Consider the following 15,180-nt stretch of genomic DNA (forward strand, 5'->3'; position numbering starts at 1 on the left):
TTCCTGGAAGATGGAGTGGACTTGTGTTCACTGCTCTGCTGTAGTGCTGTTCTTGCAGCACCTCTATTGTATTTCCAGAGTTACGAGCACCAGCGAACACTTCTGTGCTGCCTCTGACTGAGCTCTTTTCATTCTTCAGGACAACTTGGCTTTTTTGATCCTAACATCTGATAAGGTTGTGCATGGGTTGTTGCATATACATTAACCAGTGTTTTCTAATTATGCTGCAGTTGATCACAGTCGAATTAAGCTAAACCAAGGTGACAATGACTATATCAATGCTAGTTTGATAAAAATGGAAGAGGCCCAAAGGAGCTACATCCTTACCCAGGTAATTGCTGGCAGCGGATAATAAAAATCATGTGGTTATTGGAGTTGTTTTTCATAGGTTTTCTTTAACCTAATGTTTGTTTTCTTTAATGTAAAGCTAGTTAAGTGTGTATAAACATACGTTTGTGTATATATACATATATAGAGAACAATTTTATAGAAATGCTACACATTTCTTGCCGCTTCCTGTCAGCGCTGACTGACTTTGTAGAGTATTTTGGCCACTTTGTACAACTGACTTCAGACCCACCTAGGTTAGAAGCTAAGGTACTTCTAGAATTCTGTGTGTTGGCTTATGGCAAGCCACGTCTAGATGTGGTTGGAATGAATCGCACCACACCTAGATGAAAGGCCAGCACAAAGGCTTGAGACCGCTACGGCCTTAGGTTGCCTGATAAATTCTCAGAAGAGAGGTGAGCCTCACTTAATGGGAGGGCTTCGCATTTGCACAACTCTGTGTATGAACTTCAACATGTTAAAACCCATTTGAAATAACATACTTCAAATATAACGGATATCTGTGTTATGCTGAGTGGGGCAGATGTTAACTAAAACATATCAGGGAATTTCTTACACCCAACTTTCTGTTTCAAATAAGCAGTATGCTCCACCATGTATTCTTGTTAAACGTCCTTCTGAAGGTGATGATGACGATGTTATATTTACAAATAATGTACCTCCTAATAACACAGCTTGCAAAAGGTCTAAGTTGGGCAATGCTGATGCTTCTACCTTTTATGTGAGAGAGGAAAGCCATGAATACAGACTTTAGTGATGGGAATATGGGGGACAGGAGGGAAGTGGCTGTTTTTCACTGAATCTGTGAATTCCAAACCTATCTATATAACAAATTTTAAAACACCCGGATACCCTGTGGCCTTATTCTGAGAGCTGGCAACTGTGCCAGAATTCTTGTTTGTTCTACATGTTTGGTTCCCTGGAGACTGTCCTGGTCTCTAATCTTTACTTTTGTTTTTTTTACCCCTTCCTCCCACACTTTAGATAAAGGTAGACTGGGATTAATATTTTCAAGCAGCAGCTCTTCCTTCCTGTTTCTAGAGAAGGCAGATAAATCTTCTAAGGAAGAAGTAGACAGTACAGTGTTCAATATGAAAATGATTCTGTGCACACAGCTCTTCTTCCACTTATTCACAACAGGGGAGGTTGATCATAGGCCTGGATGTGGAACACTCAAATGTGCAGCCAACTGGTACTAGTTATCTGTTCTGATCCAGAATTTAATGGATTCAAATGGCTTTATTTAAATCCAGTCATTCTTTCTGAGGACCCTGGTCTGCCCTTTTGTTTGAGCAAAGTGATGGATAGCAAATATGAGGCACAGTGGTGCTGCTTTGTGTTGCCCAAAGTTCAGAGCAATGGTTTTGGAGTAGGAAAAAATAGCAAAGGAACATAGTACAAACAAAAAGTTGTAAGGAAATCTCTGTTGTGAGTGGATAGTAGTCTTTAAAAGGAGTTATCATTTTGTTCAGTCCCAAAGCAGATCCATGAAGATTCTGGAAAACCATACAATTTGTTACTGATCTGGCATTGTTTCAGTCTTTTTGATTGTTTGTCCATCCAGTCTAGAAATTTTCAAGTATCGTGAATAACAATTACATTTTGCAGCATAGTTCGCCATAGACATTAATTCTGCTCTTAGTCAGTCAGTGAGGTTTTATTTCCCCATTATATGTATACCTTTCCTAAGAAAATTCTCTCAGCATTTTTCACTCCCAGTTCTCCTCTCGCAAGTGAGACTACTTCTCTCTTCCCGTTAGGGGGCGGGGGGGCAGATTAACAACTGTGCTTTAATGGTTAAATTCATAGTGGGAAAATGGAACTTAAAGCTGTATAACTGCTTTTTCTTTTTTTTTTTTTTGAAATGAGAAGTTGCTTGTTACTTGCCTGAATTTATTGCCTAGTGCAGTAACTTTTACTGGGGAACATTGCCCTGACATTAACAGAAAATAATGCTTATTTCTGGGGATTCTGTCTCTGCAGGGACCTTTGCCAAATACTTGTGGTCACTTTTGGGAGATGGTTTGGGAACAGAAAAGCCGTGGTGTTGTCATGTTGAACAGAGTGATGGAAAAGGGATCCGTAAGTACTTACCCGGTTCTAGATATGTGCTCATTGCATGCTTATGGTTTTTCTTTTAAAAAACCCAAAACCATCCAACGACAAAAAAAACTAACGCAAAGAACAGGGTGGGGGGGGTGGAGAGGTGACGACCATCAGTAATTTAATCTAGAAATTATTCCTAGAATTGAATACCTGGTGAACCGATCCTAGTGCAGTCAGAAAATTATTAAGTTTGTAATTGTAGGTCTTAATTTCTGAATTTGGCTGAAAATGAGGCATGAGCGCAATATGACTCTCCACACAAATGAGTATTTGGTCTCTTCTGTTAACCCAGGTATGTGGATGTAGTTCTCAGCATACACAGGTTGCACCTCTCAGAGGCCATTTACACCAGGTGTTCATTCACAAGCATTATGAACTAGTTTTGAAGTAGTTCTAGAGGCATGAAGTCTCCCTCATGCAGTATGAGCTCTGGTTATTAAATGTATCATCCAGGCATGTGGTTTCTCCACCAGTGTCATTGTTCTACAAAAGACAGGAGATGAGGAGAATGGGGGTATAAATGAAGGTTATTTCCCCTGGTGTCTACCTTAAGCAATCATCTTCTGGGTGATGTGGAACCAGCCGTTAAGCTGGGGCTTTACTTGCTAGGACAAGAGCGGTGGGCTGGGTTCTGTCTGGACCCTTTAGGAAGTTCACAGACAAGACAGGCAGAAGATTAAGGGAAGCAATAGGTGAACAAATAATTGGTTATTTTAAGTAATTTACCTTCAGATAGGTAAGAAGTTTTGGTTCCTCTGGCACATGGAGTATCTGCTGTCTTGGGAGGGAGATGTCTCAGCCCTTCTGGTAGTGGAGAAGACAGGAACCATCAGGCATGGTGTTCATCCGTGGGTCAGGGTCTGCCTCTATGCTACTCCCACAGCTGCTGTCCTTAAAGCGGACTTGGCGGATGTGCAAATTTGAGACAAAAGCAATTTTAAAGACTGATCGAAATGTAGAACTGACAGTTGAACGTTACAGTGTGGTCAGTATAAAGACACTTTGGAGGAGGGGTAGCAGGGATGCTGGGTATCCACCAGCGATAACTGGGTGGTACGTGCTTTTCCATAATCGGGAAAGAATTCCCAATATTCCTGAAAATTCTTGCGCAATGAGTTGTGTTTTAATAAACTGCAGTCTTGATTTTTTTGAGCGTTTTGCTTTTTTTTGTAGCGCAAGTGCATCTCGTCAAAAGAGATGCAGTAACCGTATTTTTCAATAGTTTCTTCCTTTCCAACCATTCCCGCTCATTCCCTGCACTGCCAATAGTTTTGAACAAAACTAATAGCTGTGACCCCTTAGGGCCGGCTGTTTGCACTCCTCAGCAAACAGCAGCGGGGGACCTACAGTGGAGCACAACAAAACATTGTTTGCAGACACATTTGGTGGAAATTTAGACACAAAGCCAGTTTCTGTCTCTTCAACATTAATTTAAAAAATTGCAGAGAATGACAACTGCATCTACGCCCTAATAAACTAGAGGATGTATTTTGAATAAAAACTGGAATTAGTCTGAGCAAAACTAGTGTTAGCCTACCTGTGAATAAAATACTGAAGGGTTTTCTTATTTGTTAAAATGCTTTCAGAAATCATCTTAGTCTTGAGAATGCTGTTCATTTTTTAAGTTGTTCTTCCACGTCAACTTTAAAGCCGCATTATTTACCTTTTAATAAAAGAGGCATTAGCGATGTCCGACGATCCGTTCTTGCATGGGTAGGTGCGGGTGGATGGTCGCAGTCCCACTTGCAAGGAGCAGGGCTTAGTGGCGGAAGCAGCAGGCCGGTTCTCCCAGTCGCAGTATCCATAGATTTGACTGTCAGAAACCTGGCTGCAGACTTCTCTTTCGTGTTGCTGATGAGTTTCTCTAGTTTCAGGTTTTTCCTGCACGCTGCAAAATGTGCTACTTTTCTCTGTTTGACTCATTTAAGGTCCTAGCATGCAGCAGTCTCTGCAAAACTAAGCTCTCTGGGAAACTTTACTGAGAAAACTGAAATTCAGTCAGCAGTAGGTAATGGGAGCGTTTGCTGAATGCAGGGCTTTTTTGTTTGGCACTTTACTTTTAAACTGCCATGTAAAATCAGAATGACCTCACTGCTATTTTTATTTTTGTGGTGAGTGAATGGAGTAACCCAAAATCTCATCTGATGTTACACTTGCAAATTAGCAATGTCATAATTCTCTATATGTAGCTTATTCGTGGAATTCATGATACTTTCTTTCACATTACGTTTTGCCCTTGTTAACATCTGTCTCTTCTTTTGAAATTTAAATATTTGACATGAGGATAATAAATAAAATCCAGAGATTTTGGCAGAGCGTTGTGAGAGCTTTTATACTTAGTTATTAAATTTTGTTCCTTTGTTTGTTCCAACACAAGCTAAAATAAGTAATGGCTTTGGTTTTGATTAGATTCCATAGCTGCACACTCAGCTTACATGTAGAAGAAAGAGAGCTCTACCTAAACAAACCCTATCCTCAATCCTTAGGGAGTGTTATTAGTTCAGACGGGGTCAAAATGATTTGCCTCATACAAAAGATTCAGTGAAGATGCGGTTCTGCAGCATAAAGGATGACTGATATTCTTCACGCTAGAATCAGCCCTCCTTATAATAAAAGCAGATGAAGAAATTGTCTCGTAAGAAATTGTTGAATTGAAGGGCGTTTATGCCCCCCCTTTTACACAAACATAACTGACACATAAATGTCTTCTATTTGTTTTTAGGTAAAGTGTGCGCAGTACTGGCCACGGAAGGAGGAGAAAGAAATGTTTTTTGAAGATACAAACTTGAAACTAACATTGATATCTGAAGATATAAAATCTTACTACACAGTACGACAGCTAGAGTTGGAAAACCTTACAGTAAGTACAGAAACTAGTGCCAGTCCGATTCTTCAGTCTCTCTGAGGTGAGATTCGCCTCCTCATCAGCAAGGTCTTGAAAAAGATGGTCGTGAATTATAGCAGATTTTGTTCTGGAATTGGCGATTCTGTATGAGGTCGTTCTTCGGCCTCTAGTTTCTGTGTCATGGAAATGAAACTCTTAAATATTTACGAAACATGACTGGGGAAACTGCTTGTTTTCACGTCTCGGCCATCCACTGAGTGAGCAGGTCAGTTTGTCACTACACTACCTTTCACTTAGCGGGTGTTCTAGTGCTTTTGTGTTACAGCTGAAATAATTGCTCTTCCTGTCACTTGAGCTACCTGTTTGCCAGTGTCTTGTTCTGAGGTTTATTTTTACGTTTTGGCTTAAATCGTCAGGTGTTGCATTGATGGCCTTCATCGTAACGCAGGAACTGCTTTAGCCCTGGTCCTGCAGTGAGCTGTGGGGAGCTCAGTACCAGGATCGGGCCACCAGCTTTGGGAGAAATAACTCTTTTTTTTTTTTTTTTTTTTTCTTTTGCACAATGCCAAAAATAAACGTATACATGCCATTTCCACCCTTCCTCTTCTCTTCAACACTGCCCTGTGTCAGAGCAGTGACAGCTGTTCTAGAGCTCCCTGGGGAGACTGCCTAAGGGGGAACACCGTTACCTTTCACTTAATGCAGGTCACTGAAGATAACGTCTGAGGTGCGGTGTGACGTGCCAGCCCGAGTTCTGCCCTGTCCTGGCACTGCTCACCACTGGAAGACACGGTTATTCCTTTGCTCATCTGTGAGCACCTTGCATGCTTCATCGTGCCAGAGAGTGCGAGACAGCAGACATGAATTTGACTAAATTATGCCTGAGTAAAAACTGAGTTGATGCAGTTTGTGGTGTGCATCAACTACGATGTCGGCCACAAAGCTGAGCAGGCACGCGCCTCCAGTATATACAAGCCAAGCCTTTCTCAAAAGAAGTAGCTAAAATTTTTCCAAAGGTACAAATTTGAAATTGACCTATAGGTAAAAATGTCTAAATACAGAAGTGGCTGTTTGCTAGGAGAATGAACGAGGAATTGTATTTGCTGATTAGAACATTGTTGTAGGCAACTGTGCTTTGAATACTTCTGACTCGTGTATCCAAGCTAAAAGACTTCCTAAATACTGTTTTTACAGACGCAGGAAACGAGAGAGATTCTGCACTTTCATTATACCACGTGGCCTGACTTTGGCGTCCCGGAGTCACCTGCTTCGTTCCTCAATTTCCTGTTCAAAGTGAGAGAGTCTGGCTCACTTAACCCGGAGCACGGACCTGTTGTGGTGCACTGCAGCGCAGGAATCGGGAGATCAGGAACGTTTTGTTTGGTTGATACGTGTCTCCTACTGGTAAGAACTACTTATTCCAGATGATAACACTATTTCCGTAGAGTTACTTTGAGGAATGGTTTATTGTAGGCTTGCAGAGAGCTGTGGTATGTTCCGTGAGGTATCGTTGCATGCTATTTCTCTCTTACTCATATTCTGGTTTGGGAGTGTATTCCAAGGCAGATCTCATTCTTAACTGGCCATTTTGAGCCTGGGGAGGAGTCTCTGGTTTTCAGAGTGATTTGCAAAGATAGGCCTTGCCCCTGCGGTTAGGGAAAAAAATAAACACTAGATGTCTGCTAAGTAATACTGCGAGCTATCCTGAAACTGCACAAAACAAATCTAATGTGTTTCCTTTTAGAGTCAACTTCACCTGTAGGCAGGGGGAAATTGTCCTCAATTTAAGAAAAAACTGGAGTTACCTTGGCTTTGTTGTTGTTAGTGCTATCCCACTGTGCGAGAGCAACTAATGCACAGAAGTCAGGCCTAGGTTAAAACGTCCATGTCCCCCCACCCCAGCTTATATTGTCAAAACAAGACAGGCAAAAAAGGGAGCCACACACAACATGTTGGAGGCCCAGTGTGTTTTCCCCTCTGTCTTTTTAGAAACCCAACAAATAGCTGCTGATACCAGTTTTTTATTAGTTTATCACAAATTCTGTAATATGGAGGGCAGTCTGAAGGCTGTACTACAGAATGAGTCATTGCACTGAATCTCATCAGAGCTTAAAGCATGTTTGTTTCAAATTTTTATCTTCAGATGGACAAACGGAAAGATCCTTCTTCTGTGGACGTTAAACAGGTTCTCCTAGAAATGAGGAAGTACAGAATGGGGCTCATACAGACGGCAGATCAGCTCCGTTTCTCCTACTTGGCTGTTATTGAAGGGGCAAAATTCATTATGGGAGATGCTTCGGTGCAAGTGAGTATTACTGACTGTACAGCCTCGTGCAGCGAGCTGCACCCCTCTCGTAACCGTAGCAAACACGTGGGCTGAACAGAATAGAAAGAAACTTTAAATTTCTTGCGTGCTTTGGCTTCGATAAATTTTTATATTATGGAGTCCTTAAATACAATGCTTTATTATCTGTCACTACCTAAAGTGTTGTATTTAGGAACCTTCAAAAAAGTCCCCATGATGTAACAGGTGGCCGTGCGTGTGACAGCACTGGAACAATTGGTATAGGCTGGCTGCATCGGCCTGGTCTTTCATTTCAGGTGATAAAGATTTTATAAGATGCCAGAGGTTTAAGTATTATGATTAAATCCTTTAGGTTTGGTTTATGGTAAGCAGAACTCTAGTAACACAGATTCTACTTTGTGCTATTTGAATTTTCCAGAAGTAGATAAATTCCTGCAGTTAAAGCGGATGTCTTCTGTGTACTGGGTGTAGCTTAGGTTTGGAGTTCTTGTGTCCTTTTTTTTTTTCCTTCTTTCCTTTTCTTCAATGCAAACGAACAGCCACTCTAAGAATATATGAAAAGGTAGAGCGTAAAGACCCTGCCATGTTGAAGTTAGAAGCTATGGCAGCTTACATAAAAGAAATAGAGAAAAGCTTAATAGAGCCTTTCCTTCCTGAAGGAGCAGTGGAAAGAGCTCTCCAATGAAGACCTGGACCCTCCACCTGAACACACCCCCCCACCTCCCAGGCCACCAAAGCGAACCTCGGAAATGCACAATGGGAGGATGCACGAACACACGGAATTCTTTCCTAAACACCAAGTAGTAGAGGAAGAGATCAGGTGTTCGGCCAGCACTGTGGAAGAGACAGTTCCAGATGGCAGAGCTCATTCGTCCGCACCTCTGCCCACAGACAGGTAATGCGTCTGGTTTCCCACGTCTAACTGTCCAGGACCGCCCAGTTGGCTTACAGGGTGGAGAGGCTTCCGACATCCGCTCGTAGTGGCGCTTCATGCAGAAGGCCCCGAGCAGACCTTGACCAAGTTGGTGCAATAGTGGTTCCGATGCCACGGTTTTTTCAGAAAAAGTCTTATGGCTTCTTTTAACTTCACACCTAAGCTAGGGCCTCTTACGGGATCCTGCTAGAGTAAAAGTGACAGTGTAATGAGGTGGTTTAGTCTTGATTTATGTGCGGTATATGTTAAGTTACAGAGGAGCTCTTTCACTGCTTAGAGGCAGTATTAGTCACGTAGCTGAAAACTAGGCTGACTAGCTTTAGCCACGCTTGGAAATGTGAAATTAATTGCAGGCAAAGCTACTTTTGATGAAAGGAGTAGAGGGGGCTCATGAACAGAGAACTTCTCCACCTGTCATTGTCACCTAAATTGTGGAGACTAATAAATGTGCAGAAATGCTGTGTACACGTGCGGTAGAACAGCGGAGAAGCCAAGGTTCCTGCCTGCTTAACCGCTAGATGTCACTCCTGATTTACCGGAGCGGTGTGGAACTGGTTGAAATCCGAGTGCCTTGGTGTTGCTGGCATCCCACATGCTAACTAGTTTTAGCCAGAACACCCAAATGAATGCCACATGGAACCAAAACAATCAAAATGAACAAATAAAAATAAAAAACCCTGCACCCACCAGGCATAATCAAGGGAAAATGGAATGTTCCCCCACCAGATTGTCTCTAAGGAGACATCTTTGGCTTCCCATAGGAGTACTGGAATAAAATCCCAGGTTTTAGTGTTGTCCCCAGAACCCCAGAGCCTTTTCAACAGATGCAGCTGGCAGGCGTGATGTACCTAATATAGCTGAACCAGCAGGGGAGGGCGCGACGCTGGGAACTGGAGATTAGCGAGATGTCTTTCCAATAGTCTGTCTTCAAAATAAACCTCCCTTAATTTCACACAGCAGAGCAGAGAGGCTGAGCCCGTGAGCTGGACCTGTTGCCTCCCTCCAAATTCTGCTGGAGGCCAGGAGAGGGAATGGGAGCATTTCCCTGCTCAACATGAACCGGTGTTTTGATCAGGATTTTCCTTAATTCATCGGGGGGATTCTGGAAGTGAAATACTCAAATTCCAGACATCTTTAGTAAAAAGAAAGGAAATCTTGGAAATCGGAATGGACACAGATGGAACCTTAGCTACAAAAGAAGGAAGCGTTGCAGTGGTAGCACCGCCCTCTCTCTTCCCGCGGTGACGATAGAGCTCTGTTACCAGAGTATTTGCCTGGGATGTGAGATGCCCGCTGATGCTTTCTACGCTTCATGGAGAGCACGGCTTAAAGCTGGTGCCTTGCGTCTTCTCATTAGCTACATAAATCTGAATTTCTCAGTGGATAAACAATTTCGTGGAAATACTTTACGCAGTGTAGTTTAAATGAGCATGAGACACGTCCAGCTCTAAAGAGCTCAGAGACTCAATTAATTACATCTATTATAGTCCCTGTCTGAGGTTGGAGTTGTCATCCTCTGGAGCTGCCTGTCTGCACTGACTGTAGAGGCTGACCAGGCATCTGCCTTCTGCCTTGCAAGAGTTGAGTCCTGCCTCATGCGACGCTTCAGGCGTTCCAGGAAAGGCCAGGATCTGGATCCTGAGCTCCCTCGTTCCGTGCCAGGACCGTCGCTGCAGGACCGGGCCTCCTTTGTGACCGTCACTCTTGGCCTCGTGTCTGGGACTGTGAGGCTGGAAGGGGGGACCGTGGAACTTGCTGGGTAGGAGGGGGAAGGGGAGCAGTCTGGTGTGCACGGACCCAGGACAGTGCGAGGCTGGAGGAAACGGAGGGGTGGGAACTAGGCGTTGTGCTGGCCGAGGTCAGGGAAGAAGCAGCAGAAGTCTTAAGCACACTTATTTTCCTGTCCAGATGTTCTAGTGTCTGGGATGGAAGATTCCCGAGTTCTTCTATACTTGAGCTGTCGGCAGATGCCCAGGAGATCCCCCGGCAAAGCATCTCCCTGCTGGTTGCCGCCCCAGCGGTTCTCGCGGCGTGATGGTGCGCTGCTTTCTAAGTTCAGCTGGAAGAAGTTGCACAGTAGATAGAAGAGTTCCTGCTCAGCTGAGAAGGCTCTCTGGGTGTCAGGGAGGTCTAGTATCTAGAAAGAAAACCATGTTTAGAGGGTGCTAAAGGCAGAGAGATCGTCAGTTCCATCGCTAGAAGCTATCGCGGTGCATTTAGCCACTCCTCCGAAGTTACGGCTGCGCGAGCAGTTCCATCGTCTTCTGCCTTTTTGGGCGGGTGTTTGATTTTAGAACTTTAATGTTCTCCTGACCCGGAGGTAGCCTTGATTGGTGCGAGGGCACGACTTGCCTCAGTGCAGGTGCCAGATCTGATGTAAGCAATGGGAGCAGGTGGTGTTTCAGACTAAGCCTCCTTATTCTTTAAAGGGCACAGGAAACTCCCAGACACAGCTTTTGATGACAAGTACTGTTCTAAACCTGCAAGTTAACAGCTGGAACTGTAATAATTAGTGATAGGCTTTGGTCCGTCGTCTGCCGCAGCTCCTGATAGCGGGAGGTTTCCAGCTTTGTCTGTGGCGGTCAGGGGCCGAGGCCGCGCGTGCCTTCCCTCCTAAATGGAGAACCAGCACTGAGCGTGTGTTTCTTTGTCCTTAAGCAGTAGTCAAGACACTGAAACTCGGAGGAGAACTGTTGGTGAAAACCTGCATCTCTCGCCCCACAAAGAAGAGTCGATGAAGTCAGAAAACTCAGAAGAGGATGACGAGAACATGATGACAACTTGGAAGCCATTTCTAGTGAATATATGCATGTTCACTTTCCTCACGGCAGGAGCTTATCTCTGTTACAGGGTGTGTTTTCATTGATGGACGTGCCAGCAAGATCGAGCCTGCAGAAAACACCAACGATTTGATCGGTTTGTAATAAGCTTCTCTGAAAGAAAGCTAACGGAGGCACGTGAGCCTTGTCTCAGTGGAGGTAGACCTTAGGTTGAAAGGCTGGAACTTTGGTTAGGGCTTAAAGAGAGAATTGATGCACTAGGGTTTATCCAGCCCTGTGGTCCCAAGAACATAATATTCTAATCTCAGGGCCTTAAAATATTCAGGAGTAAGCAGAGAAAATGCCAAATAGTCTGTTTTCCTTCTTTTTCTTTTTTTTTTTTTAAACTAAATAATAGAATTACAACACATTGTTGTTTTTAGCCTTTTTTAAAAAGCCAGTTCTTTTTCTTCTGTGTTTCAGAATAACTAGGCACAAGTGAAACTCACTTGTACTCTCCAAGTGTTGTAACCAAATACATGACTTATTGATGAGTTCCCAAAAAAAAAAAAGAAAAAGAAACCCACATACCTGACGAATGTAAACTTTGGAAGGGAGGGCGCTGGGGAGAGGTGTTTGTGGTTGGCTTTTTGGGTTTTGGGTTTGGATTTATTTTTTTTTTTTAAACTCACTTCATCATTAAAGACTGAGTTGTGGGCAGTGCCTGTGGTATTGATATATTTAATCTTGGCATAGCTGTTCTTAAAGAGCTTATTGTTTTACATGTGTCTATAGAAACAGGCTTCTGCATTTGCTCAGGGTATCCCAACATGTCAAGTTCTTTTTTTTTTGTTGTTTTCCTTTTTTTTAAATAAGTGTATCTCCTCGTTGACTTTTGTTGCACTCTACTTGCACATATGCCTATTTACATTGCACCATCCTTTGTAAAGCCGTTTTTACTTTTCTATTCTGGGTCAGGAGAGGTGGAGGGGAGGGAGAGAAACAGGAAGGGAAATTCACCCCAAACGTGTCCACCAGCATTTTGCAGCCGTGCAGCTGGCATTCGGAAGGACCAGTTCCGAAACCTCATCATTTGGAACGTAAAATGCAGTTTCACTCTACACCTGCTCCACCAGGACGAGCTTCCTGCGAGGGCCAGCGAGGCGTCGCGCTCGGGGCACCGCAGGCAGAGCGCGGGAAAGCGTTTCGGTAAATCCAGAGCAATTATTGCTGCGGCAGCTTCCTTAGGACATACAGAGCTCAACAGAAGACGTGTTGGTCTGTGAACGTACCAGTTGGCTTATGATGCAAGCGTTTGTGTGTTCTGCTTTTTTTAAAGCAAAGATTTAAAATACTGGCTTTAGCTTGGCTTGAAGATACGCTCTTCAGTATTTACCGGACGTGGTGGTGTGAGAGGGCGAGCCTGGCACCTCTGCGGGCAGGCTTGTCGCTCTCCGGGCGTCAGCCACGGGAGGTGGTGGTTCTGTCCTGCCGCGCTGCGTCCGCGCCGTCCGCCCGGGGGCCGTGCCCGGGGCTGGAACGGTGAAAAGTGCTTGTAAATAAGGATTTGGGCACGCTGGTAGAACTGGGACTGAAGCGGGCGTTGGCACCGGACAGGCTCTGGCGACGCCGTTCCTCGTTAGCACCAAATCATTGATAGTTCAGACAACGACAGCGAAGACTTCTCTGCTCGTGCCATGGGGCAGGGGATAGGAGTAAACTCCCTGCTGCGAGTTGTAGCGATGGAACTAACCCGTGACAGCTGATGTGCAAGTCTTACTAATCGGTTCTTTTTGTTTTAAAGCCTTCCTAGCTTTATAGCACTTCACCACCATTCTCAGTGCAGGCATCGCTGTGGAGGATCTCGTGTAAGCCTCTCTCCACTCCATATTTATTTTTGCAAGGCTGGCTGTGGGTCTGGCTCTTTTCCTTCAGTGATACGTTGGTGAACGGGGCGGGGGTGGGAGTCGCTTCTGGTTCGTGTTTCGTTAAGCTTGCGTCAAGGGCTTTTTCAAAAGTACAATAATAAATCCTCAGGTAGTACTGGGAATCGATTCTTCACCTGTGAGACTGTTGGTCAGACCAGTACTTGAAAGGAGGAATGTTGTAGTCGGTCAATATTTAGTTATATTATCGGAAACATGAAAAATGAGTATAGAAAAATGGTAATATATAATGGCTCATCTGTGTATTTAAGATACGGTATGTGATTGCTTTGTCCCCGCTACTCTCTCCATCGTCTGGTAGGATATTGTTCCAAGGCAACGTTTGTACCCCCTTTGTATTAAAATGCATGTAAAGTCTTCTAGTGTCCTGATTAAATACCATGTGCTTGAAAGGTGAAAGAACTTATATTTCTGCTTCCTGACGTGCCCAAATTATATTTGCATGAACTGATCATTAAGTGGCTGTGGTTCAAAGGGTGTTGCTGAAGGTACCCTCGTTCAGCGATGGACCGATGTGGTGTTTATCGGATAACATGTACTTGCCTAATCCTTGGCATGACTTCCTATCGCCTTTCTGCGTACCCCGGTTGTTTAGCATGGTTCATTTCAGCCGAGTAAGTGTAGTACAGACATTCCAGAGAGTTCCGTAAGCCATATTCACACCTCGCCTCCGGCCACTCGAGGCGAGCCACAGCTCAGTGATTTCGCAGGGTGACTTGCTGTGCTGCCTCCACGCTGCACCGGGGCGGGGGGCAAGGCCGTGCTGGCCGGACCCCCGTGGCACGCTTCGGCCTGAAGCAATACAGGCTCCTGAGGGCGCCCCCGTTAAAAACCGAGAAGCAAAAAATACCTCTATGCTGTTCCCAAGAGGGAATATTTTAAATTTTAGGCTTGACAGGAGAGCAAAGCATCCTTCGTTTGAACCCAGAATAATTCCCTTGCAAATCAAGAGAATTATTAATTCTCCTCCTTCTGGAGATGAAATTCTGCAGCGCTGCAGATGCCAAAGCTCTGAACGTCCCCTTTCTGCCCACGTGTTTCGCCATTTCCTTGGCCTGTTCCAAGCCCAGAAGCGAGGCTGTCCTGGGACGGACAGTGGGGTATCCCACGAGCCCAGGGAGGTGTGTATAAGGCTTATCATACTGAACTGTAAACATTTTTGCTTTGATGTCCTGTATCTGTATGTAGTAGTTCGGGTGTGTATATACAGTAGCGTTTCAAAGTGGGTGTATTGGTTAACCTATTCTTGGAAAATGGACGAGTATCCATGTTAAACTTGTTAGAAAGTTAGTGAGCTGCTCTGCTATATGCCTTAAGCAAATATTTACTCATCAGGTCTTTCTTTTTTACAGATTGCCATAGAATAAACTTTTTTAAAAAAAAAAAGATTAAAAAAAAGAAACCAAAAAAGCTAAATGTTTTGGTATAATACATTTTCAGGTATCTTGTCTTTTGTGTAAGCCGCTGCAACGACCTCACAGGTTATAGTGAAATTGTACAGTTTTTCAATTTCCCATACAAGTTTTCAGTTCTCATTTCAGTTGAAACAATAAAATCCTTTTTTTAAAGAATGCACGTGTGTGTTATTGCTTCCTGCCTTCTCGGGGCCAGAGCCACCCGCTCCCCCTCTGACTCATGTGGTGGCTCAAGCGTGACACAGGGTGGGTTTTGGGGTAGAGGAAAGTGATTTAAGTGTTACTGGGAGAACCCACTGGTAGGTCAGGGCTCCACTAACAGGGAGTGAGGGGACTGGTAGCCTGTCTCTCCCTGACACATGCACCTCCTGCCATGTCTCTTTCACTTCCACCAGTTCAATTTTAACTATCTGGGCCCAGGAATTGGCGCAATAGAAGCAGCGTAGTAATGCTCAAGCATGGTGGTTGCAAGAGTTTCAGTGGTGCCTCGAGCTGCCGCTGCGGCGGGGAGGGGTGCAGCAG

At 44.2% G+C, this 15,180-nt stretch overlaps 1 protein-coding gene across 6 annotated transcripts in view; it reads left to right on the plus strand.

Annotated features, from left to right (window-relative positions):
* PTPN1 (protein tyrosine phosphatase non-receptor type 1) overlaps positions 1-14,814 on the plus strand; it is a 45,505-nt gene extending 30,691 nt beyond the window's left edge. For 4 of the 6 annotated variants that reach the window (XM_064465205.1, XM_064465200.1, XM_064465204.1 and 1 more), the window contains exons 3-9: positions 231-331; positions 2,332-2,430; positions 5,177-5,314; positions 6,494-6,703; positions 7,443-7,604; positions 8,264-8,499; positions 11,197-14,814. In XM_064465205.1, the coding sequence (XP_064321275.1) occupies positions 296-331; positions 2,332-2,430; positions 5,177-5,314; positions 6,494-6,703; positions 7,443-7,604; positions 8,264-8,499; positions 11,197-11,404 (1,089 nt within the window). In that variant the 5' untranslated portion in view covers positions 231-295 and the 3' untranslated portion in view covers positions 11,405-14,814. Of the gene's footprint in view, positions 1-230; positions 332-2,331; positions 2,431-5,176; positions 5,315-6,493; positions 6,704-7,442; positions 7,605-8,263; positions 8,500-10,025; positions 10,298-11,196 lie in introns of all 6 variants that reach the window. The other 2 variants (XR_010375157.1, XM_064465201.1) reach the window with 2 other exon arrangements.
* Positions 14,815-15,180: the final 366 nt, after the last annotated feature.

This window comes from Phalacrocorax carbo, chromosome 14, assembly GCF_963921805.1.
Source record: "Phalacrocorax carbo chromosome 14, bPhaCar2.1, whole genome shotgun sequence".
NCBI lineage: Eukaryota > Metazoa > Chordata > Aves > Suliformes > Phalacrocoracidae > Phalacrocorax > Phalacrocorax carbo.